At 43.4% G+C, this 22,787-nt stretch overlaps 1 protein-coding gene across 1 annotated transcript in view; it reads left to right on the plus strand.

Annotated features, from left to right (window-relative positions):
- The window catches only part of LOC137639992 (tubulin beta-4B chain), a 33,282-nt gene extending 30,476 nt beyond the window's left edge, over positions 1-2,806 (plus strand). Inside the window, exons 4-5 of the mRNA XM_068372333.1 lie at positions 1-233; positions 910-2,806. The exon at positions 1-233 is cut by the window's left edge and continues 12 nt beyond it. Coding sequence (XP_068228434.1) covers positions 1-233; positions 910-1,722 — 1,046 coding nt within the window. The 3' untranslated portion in view covers positions 1,723-2,806. The remainder of the gene's footprint in view (positions 234-909) is intronic.
- Positions 2,807-22,787: the final 19,981 nt, after the last annotated feature.

Here is a 22,787-nt window from a genome sequence, read left to right on the forward strand (position 1 = left end):
CCGGCAACAACTGGGCCAAGGGCCACTACACAGAGGGCGCCGAGCTAGTCGACTCTGTGCTTGACGTCGTGCGCAAGGAATCCGAGGGCTGCGACTGCCTCCAGGGCTTCCAGCTTACACACTCCCTCGGCGGTGGCACTGGGTCTGGAATGGGCACTCTCCTCATCTCCAAGATCCGCGAAGAGTACCCAGACCGTATCATGAACACCTTCTCCGTCGTGCCCAGTCCAAAAGTAAGTTGTTTGGTTACGTGTTTTGACTTTATATGATTTCTTTTGACGTTATATGCAATCATTTTTCAAAAATTAATGATTATAATATAGGTTACTTGTGCCCTTGCTGTCAGAAGCAATATAATCTCGTAGAAATTACATTGATCTTTTAGTTATATGCAATAATTTTTCACATTTTAGTAATTATATTATAGGTTACTTGTGCCCTTGCTGTGAAAAGAAATATAATCTCGTAGAATTTCATTGATCTTTTTGTTATATGCAATAGTTTTTCAAAAGTTAGTAGTTATATTTTTTCCATATATTTTAATTGATGTTCAGATAATATAGTAGAATTACGTTGAATTTTTTTGCTATATGCAATAATTTTTCAAATTTTAGTAATTATATTATATGTTTCTTGTGCCCTTGCTGTTAGAAATACTATAATCTCACTGCTTTTGTTTTTATCATCAACATTATTAAGAACTTTAGTATTTCCTATTATTCAGAGCTGATCATGAATGTTACTGTTAATAGTTGCCTTCTATTTTTCATTATTTTTATTACTGTTTCCAAATACTTCATTACTTAATATATTAAATTCATTGAATTTGGATATACTGTATGTCCCTGCATTTGAGCATATATTCCCTGTGTGCAGAACAGCCCATTAAACTTTTTCTTTTCTTTTCAGGTATCTGACACTGTTGTTGAACCCTACAATGCCACCCTTTCAGTCCACCAGCTCGTTGAAAACACAGACGAAACCTACTGTATTGACAACGAAGCTTTGTACGACATTTGCTTTAGGACACTGAAACTCTCCACCCCAACATATGGCGATTTGAACCATCTAGTCTCTCTTACGATGTCCGGCGTCACGACCTGCCTGCGATTCCCCGGCCAGCTCAACGCAGATCTCAGGAAGTTGGCTGTGAACATGGTCCCCTTCCCCCGACTTCACTTCTTCATGCCCGGATTCGCTCCCTTGACCTCTCGCGGCTCTCAGATGTACCGCGCCCTGACTGTGCCCGAGCTCACCCAACAGATGTTCGATGCCAAGAACATGATGGCTGCTTGTGATCCCCGCCACGGCCGCTACCTTACCGTCGCCGCAGTCTTCCGCGGACGCATGTCCATGAAGGAGGTGGACGAACAGATGCTGAACATCCAGAACAAAAACTCCTCGTACTTCGTCGAATGGATCCCCAACAACGTCAAGACTGCAGTTTGTGATATTCCACCAAGAGGTATTAAGATGGCTTCCACTTTCATCGGCAACTCCACCGCCATCCAAGAACTATTCCGTCGCATTTCCGAGCAGTTCACTGCTATGTTCCGAAGAAAGGCTTTCCTTCATTGGTATACCGGAGAAGGTATGGACGAAATGGAGTTCACAGAAGCAGAATCCAACATGAACGATTTAGTTTCCGAATACCAGCAGTATCAAGATGCCACCGCAGAAGAAGAATACGAGGACGAGGAGGAGCACGCTGAAGAGGCTTAAAAAATTTTGCCAGCTCTTCATTACAAAATCCTTAACCTTTTGTTCATACCTGCCTCTTGGACAACAGTGTGTGTTGATCCTGTCATATGTAGTATTAGAGTGCATAAGGATATCAACATGATAAAAAAAGATCTCATTGGAGTCATAGACGCAAAAGTCCTGACTTGCCTCTTCGGTTGCTATTCCGTTTCACTTTGAATATCTTTTATCTCAAGGTTTATGCCACTGGGTTCCATGCTATGTTATGTTTCACAGCGAGGTGCCTGTGCCCCCCGCTGTCAAATTGGGGAAAGGTCTGCAACCTAAATTGGGGAGCAGACTTTTGAGAGGAGCAAAGTGGAAGATTATTCCAAGACACAACGTGCTAATACACTGCCAAAAGATTTGCGACAGATGGTGTCTTTCACTTGCTTCACTCACGTACCAAGTTTAGTTCATCATAGACCCACTTTTGGTGAATATTATATCTCTCTAGCTCGATCTGTTCCTCCTTGTTCTACGCCTCCTTCGTTTCCACGCCTCTTTCAGCTCGTCGCCCTTGACTTTTTGGGTTTATCCTCTCTAGTCCTCTTTCGTCAGGAATCACCCTGGAGGAAGGCCAAGCCAAAGAATGTTCTCGACTAGTAAAGGAGTTGTTTACTTTCACTTTCAAGGAGAATTGAGTCGATAGAAAAAAATAATGTTGTGGAAATACGCATAGTCAACTTTCGAGTCAGTTCATACAAGTCCATTTTCAATGTCTTAAAATCTATATTCTTCTATTTCTGTGGAAAATTTATTGAAATTGTTAATGGTTGAGTAAAGTAACTAAACTCCCAAATTCTTATATACGAAAGATCGATGGCCATATGTGAAATACTAATAAAATAAAAGTCCTAATGTAAGATATGTATACAGAAGCTGCATGCTCCCTTTCTAGTCACGTTAATGATAATTGTGACGTACCATAGTATTATTGATATTATTCCTACAGCTAATTTAAATTTCCCCTTTATTTGCTTTCACTCTGTTCTAGTATTAGTAAAATTACGGCATTTTGATTTACATTGCAGCTCTGTATCTTTAATAAAGGTATTTGTATGGTTGGTGTTGTGTAATTTCATCTGTTTCCAAACATTTTTATACTTGGGTGCATTGAAGTATCATAACTAACCGGTCGAGAAGTAACGAAATATGATTTCTTGTAAGTTCTGTCACTGGTACCTGACAATGTTATTATTATTAATATTATTATTATTGTTACTTGCCAAGCTACAACCCTAGTTGGAAAAGCAGGGGCCCCCAACAGGAAAAATAGCCCAGTGAAGAAAGGAGAGAAGGGAAAATAAAATATTTTAAGAACGGTAACAACATTAAAATAGATATTTCCTTTATAAACTATGAAAATAACAAAACAAGAGGGAGAGAAATTAGATAATGTACCCTCAAGCAAGAGAACTCTAACCTAAGACTGGAAGACCATGGTACAGAGGCTATGGCACTACCCAAGACTAGAGAGCAATGCTTTGCTTTTGGAGTGTCCATCTCCTAGAAGAGCTGCTTACTATAGCTAAAGAATCTCTTCTACTCTTACCAAGAGGAAAGTAGCCTCTGAACAATTACAGTGCATTAATTAAAACCCTTGGGTGAAGAAGAATTGTTTGGTAACCTTGGTGTTGTCAGATGTATGAGGACAGAGGAGAATCTGTAAAGAATAGTCCAGAATATTCGGTGTATGTGTAGGCAAAGGGAAAATTAACTGTAACCAGAGGGAAGGATCCAGTGTAGTACTATCTGGCCAGTCAAAGGACCCCATAACTCAATAGCAGTAGCAAGGGCACTACAGAAAAAAAAATGGTAATTGTAAGCTTTTTATAAAGGAATAGAATAAAAAAGGTGTAAGATCAGTAGTTAAACTAATGAATGATTAATTTTCCAGAATAAGAAACAGCAAGCCATTCTTTTAAAGCTAAAGAGAACTCCAAAAATTGTCATTTACCAAATTTACTCGCTTCCTATCTACTATGTAGCTGTCCAACCTCTAATACTTCATAATTTGATGGCCTATTGGAAATGACCTAGCCTGGTAATTTGCTGGACTGAGGTTCGATTCCCGCTCAAGCTCCATAGTTAATTGTAGTGTCTATACAACCTCACCATCCATGTGAGCTAAGATGGGGACCTGTATGTCTACATGTTGAGTTATCAGGAGTCATTGCCTGGACCACTTTGGTCCGAGCTGGAGAGTCTTATATGTATAAATTGTCATTCTAGGGTATTGTCACTGGCCCTTACCTCTGTCATTCACGAGTAGACTTTAAACAACAGGGTCCCTCCCCCTCACCAATGCAATCAGCAGCCATTGCCTGAACCCCTTCGGTCCTAGCTTGAGTCTGTTCATATGTAGGCCTATAAATAGTCAGTCCCTAGGGCATTGACACTGCCCCTTACCTCTGTCATTCATGAGCGACTTGTAAACAGCAGTGTTCCCCCTACCAATGCACCTTGGTGTAGCCCCAGTGCCAGGAGAAATTGTCACAAATTCATTAGATGAAGTCTAGTATTTCTTTGAACTAAATCAATTATCTCAAGATGCCGCTTGAAACCTAATCATAGATCAGCGAGAAATGAATGAGAAAATCATTAAGATGAGGAAGTTAAAGTAGTCCACACATATATCAGGGTCGACTTCCATTTTTAAACTAATTACATAATCATAGAGAAAATAGAAAGGGAAGGAAACGGTTTTAGAAATTTAATAGAGATAGCATCAATATTTTTTTGCAGATGATACTTTAGTGGTCGAGAAAGATGTAGAGAATGAAAAATGCAACATTCAACTTTTAGCAGAAACCGGAAAAAATATGGGTTAGGAATTAATAAAGAGAAGACCAATATAATATATTACATAAAAGAAAAGCCAAACCACGTAGAGGGAATCAAAATAACAGAAAATTCAAAATACATATGAATTTATCTAGACAGTAATGAGAAGATATTTCAAACTCAGGGAGAAATTATAGAAAATGCACAAAAACTAGAAAACCTAATGTATTCAACCATAAAGAAAATTTTAATACAGTACCAATTGAAAATAAAAAAGGTTTTAATAAAGTATTGCATTACCATCTACTCTGTATGGACCAAACATTATAGCAAATGTTTTCATGTTGACCAGACTGACATGAGTCTTTTTATTGTTTATATATGACATATCTGTTTTTGACGTTAATAGTTTGTATAGGACATATCTGTTTTGACGCTGTTACTGTTTTTAGAATGATATATTGTTAATTTATTCTCATCATTTATTTGTTTCCTTATTTCCTTTCCTCACTATGCTATTTTTCCCTGTTGGAGCCCTTGGGCTTAAAGCATCTTGCTTTTCCAACTAGGGTTGTAGCTTGGCTAGTAATAATAATAATACTCGACAGAAACTGGAATAGAGAAACTATAATTGATAGAGAATGGAGTATATAGGGAATTATTAGATGTCACTAAAAGTAAAGCTAATAATATATTAAGGGGAGAGAAGAGGTTTAGTGGAAGAGGATGCCTTTGATCGAAGGCATTGGAGAGGAAGCAGAAGAAGATAGGGACATCTATGTAAAGAAATGTGATAGATGGGAAGCTGCAGTATATAAACAGGACAAAATATACTGAAAACAGTAGCCCTGGACATACAAGAAAAAGGGAAAATGGTGGAAACAACCAGAAAACCTGGCAAGTACCAGCAAGAATTAAAATTGGATACAAGACAAATAAAAAGGATTATCAAGGCAGAAATAGAATATGAAAACAAAAAGTGGGACACTGAAAGATCGAAAGAATGGGTAAATAAAATAAGCTTAGAAATATGTAGAAAATGGAAGACAAATAAAAGAACATATATGATTATATATTTGCATCAGTAGTTCACTCTAGAGCAAGAACAAATACTTTGAAAATTAAACATAATAAATAGACGTAAATGGAGTTGAATTAACTGTAATTTTTGTGAAAATAAGGAGAGATTTAACCCATTTTTTTTATTTTGCTTAGGATATAGCAACAGAAATTCATTTAAACAACACCCTTAAGAAAAAGACTTAGTGAAAATATTAGTTTAGTTCTTATTTATTGAAAGAAATAATTATATATTTGCATCAGTAATTTAATCTAGAGCAAGAACAAATACTTTAAAAAATAAACATAATAAACAGACATAAAGGGAGTTGAATTAACTGTAATTTTTGTGAAAATAAGAGATTTAACCCATTTTTTTTTTATTTTGCTTAGGATATAGCAACAGAAATTCATTTAAACAAACACCCTTAAGAAGACTTAATGAAAATAGTAGTTTAATTCTTATTTATTGAAATAAATATAGAAAAGGAAGAAATTTTATACAGGATGATGTGGAGAAAAAGACAAAATAATATATATAAAATAAGATAAATTCAAATTATTAGAGATTTAGAGGCGCCGTTGCAAAGATTGGACCCGAAGTTACTAATGTCGTGCAAGGGGAGACTGAGAAATGTAAACAACTGTTGAAGGTTTGTTATAAATTATTTAGAATTTAGTTATTTTCTTATAAATTATTTGGAATTTAGTTATTTTTTTATGGATTATTTATAATTTAGTTATTTTTTATGGAATGAGATAAGCCTGGGCATAAATCAACATAGCTCTATGCTGTCCAACTTAGCAAAGACCCAGTTACCCGAAGGGGAAATTCAGTAACTCTATCAAGCCTTAAAATTGGAGAGGCCTAGCTTAGGGTATAGGCAGTTTCTCTAACTTTCTATATACTTAGTTTCTCTAACTTTCTATATACTTATTTTCTCTTACTTTCTATATACTTAATATCAGAAGAACAGGGTGTATGTATGATAGCGGGGTAGTTTGTAGCGCTACGGCCAAGCGTCCTAATTTGCTTATTATCGTTCCGACTGTTATCTTGTATAGAAAAAAAACGTTTGGAAATGGTCTACGGATCTTAAATATGTTGTGTAAGGGGGGGGGTCCTTGGGGGGCGCAGCCCCCCTGGGTAAGGACACGGCTTTTAGCATAGGTTAGGTGGGTTTTTATAAGTTAGCTTCTCCCGTCGTACCCGTAGGTAAGGAAACTTGTGTAAGGGGGGGGGGGGGGTCCCGGGGGGGGGGGGGGCGAAGCCCTCTTGGGTAAGGATACGGCTTTTAGTATAGGTTAGGTGGGTTTTTCAAGTTAGCTTCTCCCGCCAAAATCGTTTATAGAACGACGGCCACAGTTCAGAATATTCCCGTTTTCTACGGGATCTGGCTGTCACCCTACAAACGCTCCATGATAGCGGCCACCTGCATGTATGATTATGGCTAACTTAGAGTACGGCAGTGTAAAGGGGCGTCGCAGGTGGTGTTACCCCCCCCCCCCCCCCCCCCCCCCCGTTAGGTAAGTAGGTAACGACAGGGCTTGTAGGTTAGGGGGGAAAATTGAGGTTAGTAGATGTCCATTTTTAATCCACAAGGGAGGAACTAGCCGCTGACATACAAAGGCTCCAGAAGAACATTAACTTTTGTTATTTTAGGATTGCCTGTTATTTAACAGGAACGGATATTAACCAAAGCTATTGTATTTCTAGGTTAGACAGCAGATACTACACTAAGATGGAAGAAAACCGTGTAGTTTCGCCACATACAGATAAAGAGGACCCAGCGCAAATGTCTTGTGAGAACATACAATGTGAACCTATGGTAGATAGAGAATGTGTTGGGTGTTATACCAAAAAATATAATGACAATTTTGGAAAAATGTATGATACCGAGTGTCCTATAAAGAGCAAACAAATAGTTGTACACGAAAATTTTGGATGGTATAATAGGGAGCTATTAGAGGCGAAAAGACATAAACGTAAGATGGAAGATAGATGGAAAAGAGCCAAATCCTCACAAGCCAGAATTCTATATAATAGGGCCAGAAATGACTATAACCTCCTTTTAGAAAAAACAAAAAGAAAATTCCACAATGGCGAAAGTAAAAAAAACTATTAACCCTTTTACCCCCAAAGGACGTACTGGTACGTTTCACAAAAGCCATCCCTTTACCCCCATGGACGTACCAGTACGTCCTTGTATAAAAATGCTATAAAAATTATTTTTTTCATATTTTTGATAATTTTTTAGAAAAAATTCAGGCATTTTCCAAGAGAATGAGACCAACCTGACCTCTCTATGATGAAAATTAAGGCTGTTAGAGCAATTTAAAAAAAATATACTGCAAAATGTGCTGGGAAAAAAATAACCCCCTAGGGGTTAAGGGTTGGAATTTTCAATATTAAACTTACCCGATAATCATGTAGCTGTCAACTCCGTTGCCCGACAGAATTCTATGGAGGGATACGCCAGCTATCACAATACTAGAAGGGGGTGTACTTACCAGCGCCACCTGTGGCCAGGTACTCAAGTACTTCTTGTTGACACCTCCTCAATTATTCCTCTGTCGTGCTTCCGGCAAGACGTTCTGGGATACGCTTATGATCTTCGAGTTTGTTCACGGCTAATTGGTGAAGTATTCTCTCAGATTTCGGCTGTCGCATTACTGGAAACCTTCTTATATTAGCTAGATAGCTTTTATATAGTCCTGATTAACGGTTAACGATCTTTTGCTTGATTTTGGAAACCCCTTTGGCTAACTCTTTGGATTCAAGATGTCTGACAATTCGCAAGCCCCCTCCCATAGACGATGTAGGTCTTGCAATAGGCGTATTCCGAAGGCCTCGGTAGATCCTCACACCGCTTGTTCTGTCTGTAGGGACAGGCCCTGTCAGTTAGAAAATCGATGTGAGGAATGCGCCGGACTTTCGGAACTGGAATTTGTCCGTCTTTTAAAATATTCATCTAAGTTAGAGAGAGGTAGAGTTAGGAGGAGTTCTTCTCACTCTTCAATGTTTTCCTCACCTCATGATCCCCTACCTTTTCCTACCCCTGTAGTGGCTACCCCCGAACCTACTGTTTGCCCTCCGCCTGATATGTCTGTTGTTTTGCGTGCTATTCAGGCCTTAGGCGATAAAGTAGAATCAGTGGTAAGTGACCATAAGTCTCTGATGGCCGAAGTTAAGGAACTTAAGGTCAAGAGTGCAGTGGGTGGAGTTAGTGCCAGTGCTGTGACGAGTGCTAGTGTCAGTGCAGTGCCAAGTGCTAGTGTCAGTGCCAGTGTGGTGCGTGAGGATTCTTCTGTGCGAGCCAGTCGTCCTCCCAGTCCGGGACCTCTTGCAAGCTCCCATGCCCAGGGGAGAAGCAATGTCGAAGGGCAGAAGGGTTCGGCAGGCCTTGTTAGGCGCACAGAAGTTTCCTCGGTGGTTGCGGGCGTGTCTTCCAAAGACCGTCACTCCCACCCGCAGACGATTGAGCCCGTCTTTTTCTCGTCCGCTGATCATCTGTCAGGGAAGAAACGTTGGTCTCAGGTCTCGAGACCACTTAAACGCAGAGTCCAGTCCGCGAGTGCTCAGCCAGGTTGCAGTCATTGGCTCAGCTCTGACTCGCCGCAGTCATCTGTCGACTGCACTCCGCCCAAGAGGAGTAAGGTTCTGCCACAACAGAGCTCGACTGTCGACCCTAAGTGGACTCTACTACAGTCCATGCAAGCACAGCTTTCGGACTTGATGCGTGAGTGTCGGGCTGAGAGTGTTGCGCCTCCGCCTCCGCCTACACTCCCTCCGCCTGCTCTCGCTCCGCCTGCGTTCGCTCCGCCTGTGCTCGCTCCGCCTGATCGCAGTACCACCTGCCAGGCGTACGATGTTGAGCCACATTCTGAGTTTGCTGTTCCCAGTGGTGTTCAGCCTCCGCCTTCGTTAAGGCAACCTTTGCTATGGGATCAGGAGGATTATACCTCTCTTCCTCCGCCTCCCCTTGCTGCTCCACCAGTGGTGCAACTCTCGGTTGAGGTACAACAACCTCTCCCGTCCATGAGTCAGTCTCCTCAGCTCTCGCTGCAGCGAGCTCAACCCTCCACCAGGCAGGCACCACTACACCTTGGCCTTGCGCCTCAGGAGCCTCAGCTTGCGAGACATTTACCTTGTTCTGCGCAGCCTCAACCTCATCATGCTCCGCTCAGACCACAGGAACAGGAACTTGCTACTCCGCTTCCTCCAACCGCTCAGCAAGCGCTATCCCTGGGTTCAACCACTCATGCTAGGAGTCAGCCTCCTCCACCCATGCGCCTTCCTTCTGCTTCGTCTGTTATTCAGCCTTTGCAGTCTGAGCCTCAGGTTTTCCCTCAACAGACTCTTGAAGAGGAAACCACTATTATTGTTCCTTCTCGTTCTGACTCTGCAGTTCAGCATTCTTGTCCGATCTCTTCGCTACACTCTGGTGATGAGGCTTCGGATGATGAGGAGGCACACCTGGATCCCTCATCAGATGTGGATGAATCCAAGCTTTCTCCACAGTCTATTGATTTTCGTAAGGTCTTGGCTCTACTTAGGGAGGTTTACCCAGACCACTTTGTCTCTGCTATTCCCCGCTCTCCACCATCTGAGTTTTCGCTGGGCGTACAACAAGCTAAGTCCACCTATACTAAGCTAGTCCTAGCTAGATCCTCTAAGAGGGCATTAAGGATCTTAGGGGAGTGGCTGCAGTCTAAGCAACACCTTGGCAAGACTTCCTTCATGTTCCCTCCAACGAAGCTCACTTCGAAAGCGAGCGTTTGGTATGCCACAGGGGAAGCACCAGGCTTGGGAGTTCCTGCCTCTGCCCAGGCTGACTTCTCAAGTCTGGTAGACTCGCCTCGGAGAACTGCTATGAGGCGATCTAAGGTTTGTTGGACCTTCTCAGACCTGGATCACTTACTGAAAGGAATGTTTAGAGCATTTGAAATGTTCAACTTTCTCGACTGGTGCCTTGGGGCCCTCAGCAAGAAGACCTCTCCTGCGGACAAAGATTCTGCCATGCTATTAATGTCCTGCATGGATAAGGCCATTAGAGATGGATCGGGTGAGCTTGCGTCGATGTTTGTATCAGGGGTTTTGAAGAAAAGGGAACAACTGTGTACCTTCCTTTCCGCCAGCATTACACCTTGCCAACGGTCACAACTCCTTTTTGCTCCGCTCTCGAAGTTCCTCTTCCCCGAAGAGCTGGTTAAGGACTTGTCTGCTGCCCTGATACAAAAAGATACACACGATCTTGTAGCCTCATCGGCTCGTAAGTCTAAGGTTACTACCTCAGTCCCCAAGACTTATCGCTCCCCAGTGGCTGATACCCCTGCTACGAGGTTCATACCGCCCTTTCGTGGTAGAGCCCCCAGCCGAGGAAGCTCCCGTCCAGACTCTCACAGGAGCAAGTCTAGGAAAGGATCCAGGACATCAAAAGGAAAAAACTGACTCTCCGCTTCTCCAGACAGCAGTAGGAGCCAGACTCAAGATCTTCTGGCGAGCCTGGGAGAAGAGAGGTGCAGATGCCCAGTCTGTCAGTTGGCTGAGGAACGGTTACAGGATTCCATTCTGCCTCAAACCACCTCTGACCACATCACCCATCAACCTCTCTCCCAACTACAAAGAAGAGGACAAGAGGCTAGCTTTGCACCAGGAGGTGTCGCTACTTGTGCAGAAGAAGGCAGTGGTTATAGTCCGGGACCATCAATCCCCGGGCTTCTACAACCGTCTCTTTCTTGTGGCCAAGAAGACAGGAGGTTGGAGACCGGTGCTGGACGTCAGCTCTCTCAACGAGTATGTCACCAAGCAGACGTTCACGATGGAGACGACCAAGTCGGTCTTAGCAGCGGTCAGACAGGAGGACTGGATGGTCTCGTTGGACTTGAAAGATGCATACTTTCACGTTCCTATTCATCCAGACTCCCAACCTTTCCTGAGATTCGTTTTTGGAAAGGTTGTCTACCAATTCCAAGCCCTGTGTTTTGGCCTAAGCACAGCTCCTATGGTCTTTACTCATCTGATGAGGAACATAGCAAAATTCCTACACTTGTCGAACATCAGAGCCTCCCTCTACCTAGACGACTGGCTGTTGAGAGCCTCCACGAGTCGTCGTTGTCTGGAGAATCTCAATTGGACTTTAGACTTAATCAGAGACCTAGGTCTATTAGTCAATATAGAGAAGTCTCAACTCATTCCCTCCCAATCCATTGTGTACCTGGGAATGGAGATTCGGAGTCAGGATTTTCGGGCTTTTCCATCGGCCCCCAGGATAAGCCAAGCCCTAGAGTGCATCATGAGCATGCTGAAGAGGAGCAGTTGCTCAGTGAGACAGTGGATGAGTCTCACAGGGACCCTCTCATCACTGGCCCTGTTTGTCGAGCTAGGGAGACTCCACCTCCGCCCTCTTCAATTCCATCTTGCAGCTCATTGGGACAAGGGTTCGACTCTCGAAGCAGTCTCTATCCCTATCAACCAAGAGATGAAGACCACTCTCCTGTGGTGGAAGCACAACCTCCTTCTCAGGGAAGGTCTATCGTTGGCCATTCAGACCCCCAATCTTCATCTCTTCTCAGATGCATCGGACTCGGGCTGGGGTGCAACCTTGGACGGACGGGAATGCTCAGGAACGTGGAACGAGGAACAAGGATTACTCCACATCAACTGCAAGGAGCTGCTAGCAGTTCATCTAGCCCTGTTGAACTTCAAGTCCCTCCTGCTAGGCAAAGTGGTGGAGGTGAACTCAGACAATACCACAGCCTTGGCTTACATCTCCAAGCAAGGAGGGACCCATTCGAGGAGCCTATACGAGATCGCAAGGGACCTCCTCATTTGGTCAAGAGGTCTAAACCTCACTCTGGTCACGAGGTTCATTCAGGGCGACATGAACGTCTCAGCAGATCGCCTAAGCAGAAGGAATCAGGTCATTCCCACGGAATGGACCCTCCACAAGAGTGTGTGCAACAGACTTTGGACCTTGTGGGGTCAACCTACCATAGATCTGTTTGCCACCTCCATAACCAAGAGACTTCCGCTGTATTGTTCCCCTGTTCCAGACCCTGCAGCAGTTCATGTGGATGCTTTTCTACTGAACTGGTCCCATCTCGACCTGTACGCATTCCCACCGTTCAAGATAATAAACAAAGTTCTGCAGAAATTCGTCTCGCACGAAGGGACACGGCTGACGCTGGTTGCTCCCCTTTGGCCTGCAAGAGAATGGTTCACAGAGGTACTTCAATGGCTAGTCGACTTCCCCAGGACTCTACCTCTAAGAGTGGACCTTCTACGTCAACCTCACGTAGACAGGTTGCACCCAAACCTCCACGCTCTTCGGCTGACTGCCTTCAGACTGTCGAAAGATTCGCTAGAGCTAGAGGCTTTTCGAAGGAGGCAGCCAGTGCGATTGCCAGAGCAAGAAGGGTTTCCACTCGTAGAGTCTACCAGTCTAAGTGGGAAGTCTTCCGAAGCTGGTGTAGAGCCAATTCAATATCCTCTACCAATACCTCTGTGACCCAAATAGCTGACTTCCTTCTACATCTTAGGAATGAGAGATCCCTTTCAGCACCTACGATTAAAGGATATAGGAGTATGTTGGCTTCAGTTCTCCGCCACAGAGGTTTGGACCTGTCTTCCAACAAGGACCTTCAAGACATTCTTAAGTCTTTTGAGACGTCTAAAGAACGTCGTCTTTCCACTCCAGGCTGGAATCTAGACGTAGTCTTAAGGTTCCTTATGTCATCTAGGTTCGAACCTCTCCAGTCAGCTTCCTTCAAGGACCTTACCCTCAAGACTCTTTTTCTCGTTTGCCTTGCAACAGCTAAGAGAGTCAGTGAGGTTCATGCCTTCAGCAAGAACATTGGTTTCACAACCGAATCTGCAACATGTTCTTTTCAGCTTGGATTCCTAGCAAAGAACGAGCTTCCTTCACGTCCTTGGCCTAGATCGTTCGAAATACCTAGCCTCTCCAACATGGTAGGTAACGAACTAGAGAGAGTTCTTTGCCCTGTCAGAGCTCTCAAATATTATCTTAAGAGGTCTAAACCTATTCGAGGACAGTCAGAAGCCTTATGGTGTGCCATCAAGAAACCTTCGAGACCCATGTCCAAGAATGGGCTTTCGTATTATATAAGGCTTCTGATCAGAGAAGCACATTCTCACTTAAAGGAGGAAGACCTTGCATTGCTGAAGGTAAGGACCCACGAAGTAAGAGCCGTAGCTACTTCGATGGCCTTTAATAAAAACCGTTCTCTGCAGAGCATAATGGATGCAACCTATTGGAGGAGCAAGTCAGTGTTTGCATCATTTTATCTGAAAGATGTCCAGTCTCTTTACGAGAACTGCTACACCCTGGGACCATTCGTAGCAGCGAGTGCAGTAGTAGGTGAGGGCTCAGCCACTACATTCCCTTAATCCCATAACCTTTTTTAACCTTTCTCTTGAATGCTTTTATTGTTGTTTTTATGGTTGTTACGGTAGGCTAAGAAGCCTTCCGCATCCTTTGATTTGGCGGGTGGTCTATTCATTCTTGAGAAGCGCCTGGGTTAAAGGTTTGGTAGAGGTCCTTTAGTAGGGGTTGCAACCCCGTATACTTTGGCACCTTTGGGTTGATTCAGCCTCCAAGAGGAACGCTGCGCTCAGTAAGGAAGACGAACTTTAAATAAAGAGGCAGAGTAACGGTTCTATTCGACTTCCTTACCAGGTACTTATTATTTCATTGTTATTTGAGATAACTGTTATATGAAATATGGGATACTTAGCTATCCTTTAATCTTGTACACTGGTTTTCACCCACCTCCCTGGGTGTGAATCAGCTACATGATTATCGGGTAAGTTTAATATTGAAAAATGTTATTTTTATTAGTAAAATAAATTTTTGAATATACTTACCCGATAATCATGATTTAATCGACCCTCCCTTCCTCCCCAGAGAGAACCAGTGGACCGAGGAATAATTGAGGAGGTGTCAACAAGAAGTACTTGAGTACCTGGCCACAGGTGGCGCTGGTAAGTACACCCCCTTCTAGTATTGTGATAGCTGGCGTATCCCTCCATAGAATTCTGTCGGGCAACGGAGTTGACAGCTACATGATTATCGGGTAAGTATATTCAAAAATTTATTTTACTAATGAAAATAACATTTTTCATAATTTTGATAATTTTTTAGAAAAAATTCAGGCATTTTCCAAGAGAATGAGACCAACCTGACCTCTCTATGACAAAAATTAAGGCTGTTAGAGCAATTTAAAAAAAATATACTGGAAAATGTGCTTTGAAAAAAATAACCCCCTGGGGGTTAAGGGTTGGAAATTTCCAAATAGCCTGGGGGTTAAAGGGTTAACATGAGGGAGTTTCGCAAAACCTAGATGATTTGATGGGATTAAAAAAAAAATATATGTCTTGCCTGAAAATGTCTGTGCAGAGGAATTTGCAATATTCTTCAATGAAAAAATTGATAAAATTTATAGAGGTTTCCCCCAAAATCACTTAGAAGGACAGTCAGTTATGCCAGTGAAGGAGGGTAAGAAATTAATAAAATTTAAGGAAATAAATATGTGCGACTTGTTAAAGGTTATGAGAGATATGAAGAATACATATTGTGGAAACGACCCTTTCCCAAACAGTTCAATAAGTGAAGCTCCAAACAAGCGAGTTGTATATAATATTTACCTGAATATAATTAACCTAAGTATATCACAATCCTGTTTTCATAGCTGTGAAAAAACTGCGTTGATCAAACCAATATACAAAGGAAAAGGTGATGTAAACGAACTAAATTCATATAGGCCCATTTCAAATTTATCCTACATGTCGAAGCTTATTGAAAAAATCATAAGTGAGCAATTATGGGCGCATATTGATGAGTTAGAGGTATTCCCGGAAAATCAATCGGCCTACAGAGCTAATCACTCTACAGAAACTACCTTATGCTCAATAATGAACGATATGATAGGTCTTCTTGATGAGGGAAAGTGTGGAATTTTGATTATGTTAGATCTTAGTGCTGCTTTCGATACCGTTGTGCACGAGTACTTACTTGACGGCTTAAAGTCCATTGAAGTGACTGAGGAAGCACTGGAATTAAGTATTGAATTTTATGATTTAGTTTTTTTGGGGGGGGCTGAGGACGCGGGCGAAACTTTTAATATTCCCACAGATTCACCCCTCTCTGTTGTGAATACTATTTAGGAATTTACCTAATTTAACTGTAAATAAATCAACCCTTAACAAAGCTATCTCATCCCCCCAAGTTATTAAGTTATCGTAAACTTATCTATCCTAAACGTAACTAAATGAAGTTAACATAACCTAACCCGGGGTGTATGTATGATGATGGCCATACTCCATAACTCCCATAGTTTTAATCATATCACTAAGAATATGGCAATTTATGGTGTGTAAGTAAGGAAGGACACAGCTTGTATGTTAGGTTAGGTGAGGAATTTTATGTTAGGTGGTGTTCTGTGCACGCGGCAAGTCCTGTCCGTCGTTATACAAAGGCTCCCCCCTACGCCTTACCGGCCATCTCGATTCGGCCCCTTTCTATAGTCTTAATTTCCATGTCTGATAGGCTATTAAATATATTTTTCTTATATAACTATTTTAAATCTAATTTTTTGTTTTGAGAAGAAAATTCCATGTTTTTTTTTTTCTTTTTTGTGACAAAAATGTAGCTTTTATCAGTGAAGGAAGTTGGAACATACACAAAACAGCAAGAATATTTTAATATTTCCTATGACAAATTGGTGTTTGCAAACATCCTAAATTATTCATGGTATTTGTAAGAGATTTTATGTACTGTGATTGTGTTTTTTTACGTATTTCATTTTTTACTCTTGCTTTGGAGGAACATGTGCTTTCGTTATTTTCTTAAAACTTTGCATTCCTAATTCAACCAATGCATTATTTGAATTATCCCTTTTGTATTTTCTTAAAGTATAAGTTAGCTATTGCTTTCAATTTTCATTTAGATAGTTTTTTGTGATTTTATGTGTCAGTTAAGCAAAATAGTACCTTTGTAATTTACTGAAATAAACAGCCTTCTTAAGTTGAAATATCTTAGGTATTTCATTTATACCTCGTTATTCTATATATGGCTTTATGTGTTCATGTAACGCAAGCCTAAAGCGCTTGCTTTGATTCTATTTTCATCATATAAGACAGTCTTGTTTAAATTGCTCGTGCAAAATGATATTTTCATAATAAAATAAATTTTTGAATATACTTACCCGCTGGTTATATAAAAGAGCTGAAGTCCCTGACGCCAGGGCAGAAAATTCAAATCTCGCGCTATCGAAGATACGCCAGGTGTACCAACCGCACCCTAGCGGTAGAACAGGTGGAACTACACACCAACTCCAGTTCTTCCATGCCTCATAGCCATACCATAGGTAGTCTCTAGAGGGGAGGAGGGAGGGTGTTAAATTTATATAACCAGCGGGTAAGTATATTCAAAAATTTATTTTATTATGAAAATATCATTTTTATATATAAAACTTACCCGCTGGTTATATAAAAGAGCTGATTGACACCCCTTGGTGGCGGGTCAGAGACAGCTACATACAGAAAATTCACTTAAGGGTTACATACAATAAACTTAAGCAGTTCTCACCTGATAAGGAAGCTGACAGCAATGATACTCTGCCTCATTTCGTCCGCTATCCTTAAGAGATCCAGTAATCCACTCGGGCTGAAAATCTCTAGGAGCTGTCAAACGGTACAAACACCTATAACATGACAGGACCTCAACCAATACCCTTGTTCCGGGTGCACTCAAGGAACAAAATGACCACCTAGCCCAATCAAAGATTGCGGAAGACTGACGCCCAATCTCCACAAACAACCATAAAAAACGAGTTCCAAGAGATAGAAAAGGGGTATTAGGAAAAAAGGGAACGTAGTGGTAGATCATTCACCTACTATCGCATTAGCAGCTATAAAAGGACCCAACGTAAAAAGGTCCTCATAGCGAGTCTGAACATTCTTCAAATAATGGGATGCAAAAACAGACTTACTTCTCCAAAATGTTGTATCCATCAGACTTTGCAGAGAACGGTTCTGTTTAAAGGCCACTGAAGTCGCTACCGCTCTGACTTCATGTGTCTTGACTTTGAGGAGCCTCTGATCCGACTCATCACACTGAGCATGAGCTTCTCGAATCAACAATCTAACGAAAAAAGACAAGGCATTCTTGGACATGGGCATCGAGGGTTTCCGAACTGCACACCACAGAGCGTCTGAGTTACCTCTCAGATTCTTAGTTCTGTCCACATAACAACGTAGAGCTCTAACTGGACAGAGAACCCTTTCCAATTCATCGCCAGCCAAAACCGAAAGGTTAGAAATCTCGAAGGATTTGGGCCATGGTCGAGAAGGGTTTTCGTTCTTGGCCAGAAACCCCAGTTGCAAAGAACAAATGGCTTTCCCATTCCGAAAACCAATGTTCTTGCTTAAAGCGTGAACTTCACTAACTCTTTTCGCAGTGGCGAGGGTAACTAGAAAAAGGGTTTTCAAGGTTAAGTCCTTAAATGAAGCCGAGTGTAAAGGCTCAAATCTGTCACTCATGAGAAATTTAAGGACAACATCCAAATTCCAGGCGATGGGAGCCGTTTGAATCATCTTGGTCGTATCAAAAGACCTAAGTAAATCTCGTAGATCCTTATTATCAGAAAGGTCTAGGTTCCTGTGTCGAAAAACCGTCGCCAACATACTCCTGTAACCTTTAATAGTTGATGACGAGAAGTTATGCTTAGTTTTAAGGTCCAAGAAAAAATCTGCTATTTGGGAAAGCGATGTACTGGAAGAGGAAATCGCGTTAGTTCTACACCATTCCCTGAACAACTCCCACTTGGACTGATACACCTTGATGGTTGAAGACCTTCTTGCCCTTGCAATTGCCTTGGCTGCCTTCTTCGAAAATCCTCTAGCTCTAGCGAGTTTTTCGATAGTCTGAAGGCAGTCAGACGTAGAGCTCGGAGGTTTTGATGATTTCGGGCCAAGTGAGGTTGTCTGAGAAGATCGGGTCTCATGGGAAGGCTTCTCGGGACATCCACCATCCATTCCAGTACCTCTGGAAACCAGCTCCTTGACGGCCAGAACGGAGCTATCAGTGTCATTCTGGTCTCCTCGTGTGAAACGAACTTCTGAATCACTTTGTAAAGGATCTTGAACGGAGGAAAGGCATAAACCTCCATGTGTGACCAGTTCATCAGAAAAGCGTCTATGTGAAAAGCTTCGGGATCTGGAACCGGAGAGCAATAACACTCTAGTCGTTTGGTCTTCGCGGTGGCAAAGAGATCCACGAGAGGTCGACCCCATAACCGCCACAGACTCTTGCAGATGTCCGGGTGCAGAATCCATTCTGTGGAGAGAACCTGACCTTTCCTGCTGAGTCTGTCTGCGCTCACATTGTTGACTCCCTGGATGAACCGCGTCAAAAGAGTCACCTTCCTTTCCTCCGCCCAGATGAGGAGCAGTCTTGCAATCTCGAACAGAGGCCAAGAGTGGGTCCCGCCTTGTTTCGCAATATAGGCCAGAGCTGTCGTGCTGTCCGAATTGACTTGGACTACCTTGCCCCTGATCTGCTTTTCGAAGCCGATGAGAGCCAGATGAATAGCTAAAAGCTCTTTTTGATTGATGTGGAGAGAGGTTTGCTCTACCGTCCAAGTCCCCGAAAGTTCCTGCTTCTCTAGAGTGGCTCCCCACCCCGAGTTGGAGGCGTCGCAACACAACACGAGGTTTGGGTTCCTCTGAAGTAAAGACAAGCCTTCTTTCAGTCTGGGCTCGTTGTTCCACCATTGAAGATGAGACTTGATGGAAGTCGAGATGGGAATGCAATCCCTGTCGAGGTTGTCCCCTTTCTTCCAATGGCGGTTGAGATGAAACTGAAGAGGACGCAAGAACAACTTCCCCAGGGTCACGAACTTCTCTAACGACGAGAGAGTCCCCAGAAGGCTCATCCAATCTCTGACGGAGCAAAGATCTCTCTTCAGGAACGTTTGTACTTTTAGGAGGGCTGCTTGGATTCTCACCGACGACGGAAAAGCCCGAAAACTCCGACTGTGAATCTCCATCCCCAAATAAAGAATCTCCTGGGATGGAATGAGTTGTGATTTTTTCGAGCTCACCAGGAGACCCAGTTCTCTGGAGAGATCCAAAGTCATCTTGAGGTCCTTCAAACAACAATCGGCTGAGGAGGCTCTTATCAGCCAATCGTCCAGATACAGAGAGGCCCTGATTCCCCTCGAATGCAGCATGCTTGCCACGTTCAGCATGATCTTGGTGAACAATAGAGGAGCCGTGCAAAGTCCGAAACAAAGAGCCCTGAACTGGAAGACCTTGTTTCCGTCCATGAACCTCAGATAACGTCTGCAGCTGGGATGAATCGGAAGGTGGAAATAGGCATCCTGAAGATCTAAAGAGACCATCCAATCGTCCTTCCTCACAGCTGCCAGAACTGTTTTCTGAGTCTCCATGGTGAACGTCGAGTTTTGGACGTAACCATTGAGCACACTTACGTCCAGAACCGGTCTCCACCCCCCGGAACTCTTGGGTACTAGAAAAAGGCGGTTGTAAAACCCCGGAGACGTAACATCTTGCACTTCCTCTATTGCTCGTTTCTCTAATAAAAGAGACATCTGTAGAAGCATGGCTTGTTTCTTGGGACCCTCTCTGTATTTGGGCGAAAGATCCACTGGATCTGTGACTAAAGGAGGATTGGTCAGGAAGGGGATCTTGTAGCCTTCCTTTAACACCTGGACGGACCAGGGGTCCGCTCCATTCTTCTCCCAAGCCTCCCAAAAGTGAGTCAACCTGGCCCCCACTGCTGTCTGAAGGAGAGGGCAGTCAGACTTTACCTCGGCCGGACTTGCCCCCTCTGCCTCTAGGTTTCCTTCCTTCTGGTTTAAAAGAGCCTCTCCCAGAGGGCTTCCCACGAAAGGACTGAGGACGAAACCCAGAAGAAGATTCCTTAGGTTTTCGAGAGGAGAAAGACGGAGGCAAAACTTTCCTAGTCGAATGAGTAACTAAGTCATGTGTGGCCTTCTGAGTGAGAGCAGTAGCCACCTCGCCCACTAATTCCTGAGGAAATAAAGAATTAGACAAAGGTGCGAAAAGAAGGCCTGTCTTCTGATAGGGAGACACTCCTGCGGAGAGGAAGGAGCACATCGTGGCCCTTTTCTTGAGAATTCCAGCTGTAAACAAGGCAGCAAGTTCGTTGGAGCCATCTCTCACACCTTTGTCCAAGCAGGACATCAAATGAACCAAACCACTAGTGTCCGTTTCCGTCATATCAGAGACCCTCTTACTCAAAGCCCCCAAAGCCCAGTCCAAAAAATTAAAAACTTCGAAGGCCCTGAAAAGACCTTTAAGCAAATGGTCGAACTCTGGAATGGACCACCAAATCTTCGTCTTCCTTAAGGCAAGACGACGAGAAGCATCTACCAAACTTGAAAAATCCCCTTGGGCAGACGAAGGAAAACTCAAGCCCAACACTTCACCAGTCTCATACCACACACTAGATTTAGAGGCTAACCTAGCGGGAGGAAAGGCAAAGGCCGTCTTGCCAAAAGCTTTCTTGGAGTCCAACCAAGAACCCATTAACTTCAAGGCCCGCTTAGAAGATCGAGAAAGAACCATCTTGGTGTAAACTGGAACCTTAGTAGCTTTACCTAAGATGAATTCAGAAGGCGGAGAACGAGGGGCCACAGGGGTAAAAGAATCCGGGAAAATTCCAGTCAAAATAAGCATAAACTTGCGAAGGTCCACAGCATGCTGATAATGCTTCTCCTCCTCATTCTCAGAGACTTCCTCAATAGGATTATCCTCATCCGACTTTTCCTCTGGTTCGTCTTCTGGCAGTGCAGCAACAGCTGCAGCCTGAACCGAAGGAACAACGTCTGGATGGGACTGCCTGTCAAGGCCAACATCTGAGTCAATTTGGTGGGGAGAAGTAGAAGTAGATTGATGCGAAACACGGACATGTAGACGATCATCCTCAACCAACAACTGCTTAGACCGCTTAGAATTCAACTGTTGTTGAACAGAAGAACGCTTGAAATCAGAAGGAAACTGTTGAAGATCGCCGCGAGGTCGCGTAAAGTCCGAGGACTGTTGCTGCGAGCGATCAAAGGAGTCAGGATGTCGCCGCTGTAAACCAATGTTTTGACGCGCCGCGTCCAAAAGTTGTTGCCGCGGGCGATCCACTACTTCAAATTGTTGCCGCGTCTCGTCCACTTGTCGACGCCGACGCTCTTCCCCGCGACCAGAAAACGCAAACTGGTCAACCAAAACTCTCTGACGCGACTCATCAAAATCAACCTGGCGTTGAACACTGTGAATGGGAGACCGTCTAAGTGATAACTCGTCAAGGCCATATACCATCGAACGTTTGTGCGATAACTGGTCTGACATCGAACGCCCAGACACAACGCCAACACTTGGTTGATAAGAATCCATCAACGAAGAGAGTTGTTCCTTCATAGACAAAAGCGCAGTCCATTTCGGATCAACAGAACTCCTAGAAGGAAGATTCGCACTAATGTCACCACGCATTTCAGGGGAAGAAAGCCAATCCGATGGAAGAGGAGGTGCATGAATAGTTACAAGGTCCGAATCGGAAGGAATCATATCCGCACGAACACGGTGAACTGAACGTTTGGCCGGAGTGCAAGCGCTGGGAGAACGGAAACGTTCCGGTGAACCCCACGAACTACATCCTGGCCGCACAGGCGATTCCCGACGCTGTGTGTTTTGACGCGCCGCGTCCAAATCAACATGGGAGCGTTTAAGCGGTCTCGACGCTCGCCGCCAGATCTCACTCCCCGACCCTTCATCGGAAGACGGGGATAACGTATGAACCTCACCTTTCCTACGATGAGGGTGAACGACCTGAGCTACGGCAACAGGAACGTTCGAGGGGACGTCTGCACGATTGATGATGCTTCTCGTTCCCTTAAGCCGTTCGACATTACTTCTCCCATGGGTTCGAGAGCTCGAAAGAGGTCTAAGGCTAGGTGAACGACAAGATCGTGCCGACGCACCCTCCGCAACACTAAACACATTATCAACACTTGTCACAACACCGAGAGAGTCACGATTCTTCGGTACCACATCAGACACTCGAGTCGACGCACCTTCCGCAACACTAAACACATTATCAACACTTGTCACAACACCGAGAGAGTCACGATTCTTCGGTACCACA

Source organism: Palaemon carinicauda, chromosome 4 (genome assembly GCF_036898095.1).
Source record: "Palaemon carinicauda isolate YSFRI2023 chromosome 4, ASM3689809v2, whole genome shotgun sequence".
Taxonomy (NCBI): Eukaryota; Metazoa; Arthropoda; class Malacostraca; order Decapoda; family Palaemonidae; genus Palaemon; species Palaemon carinicauda.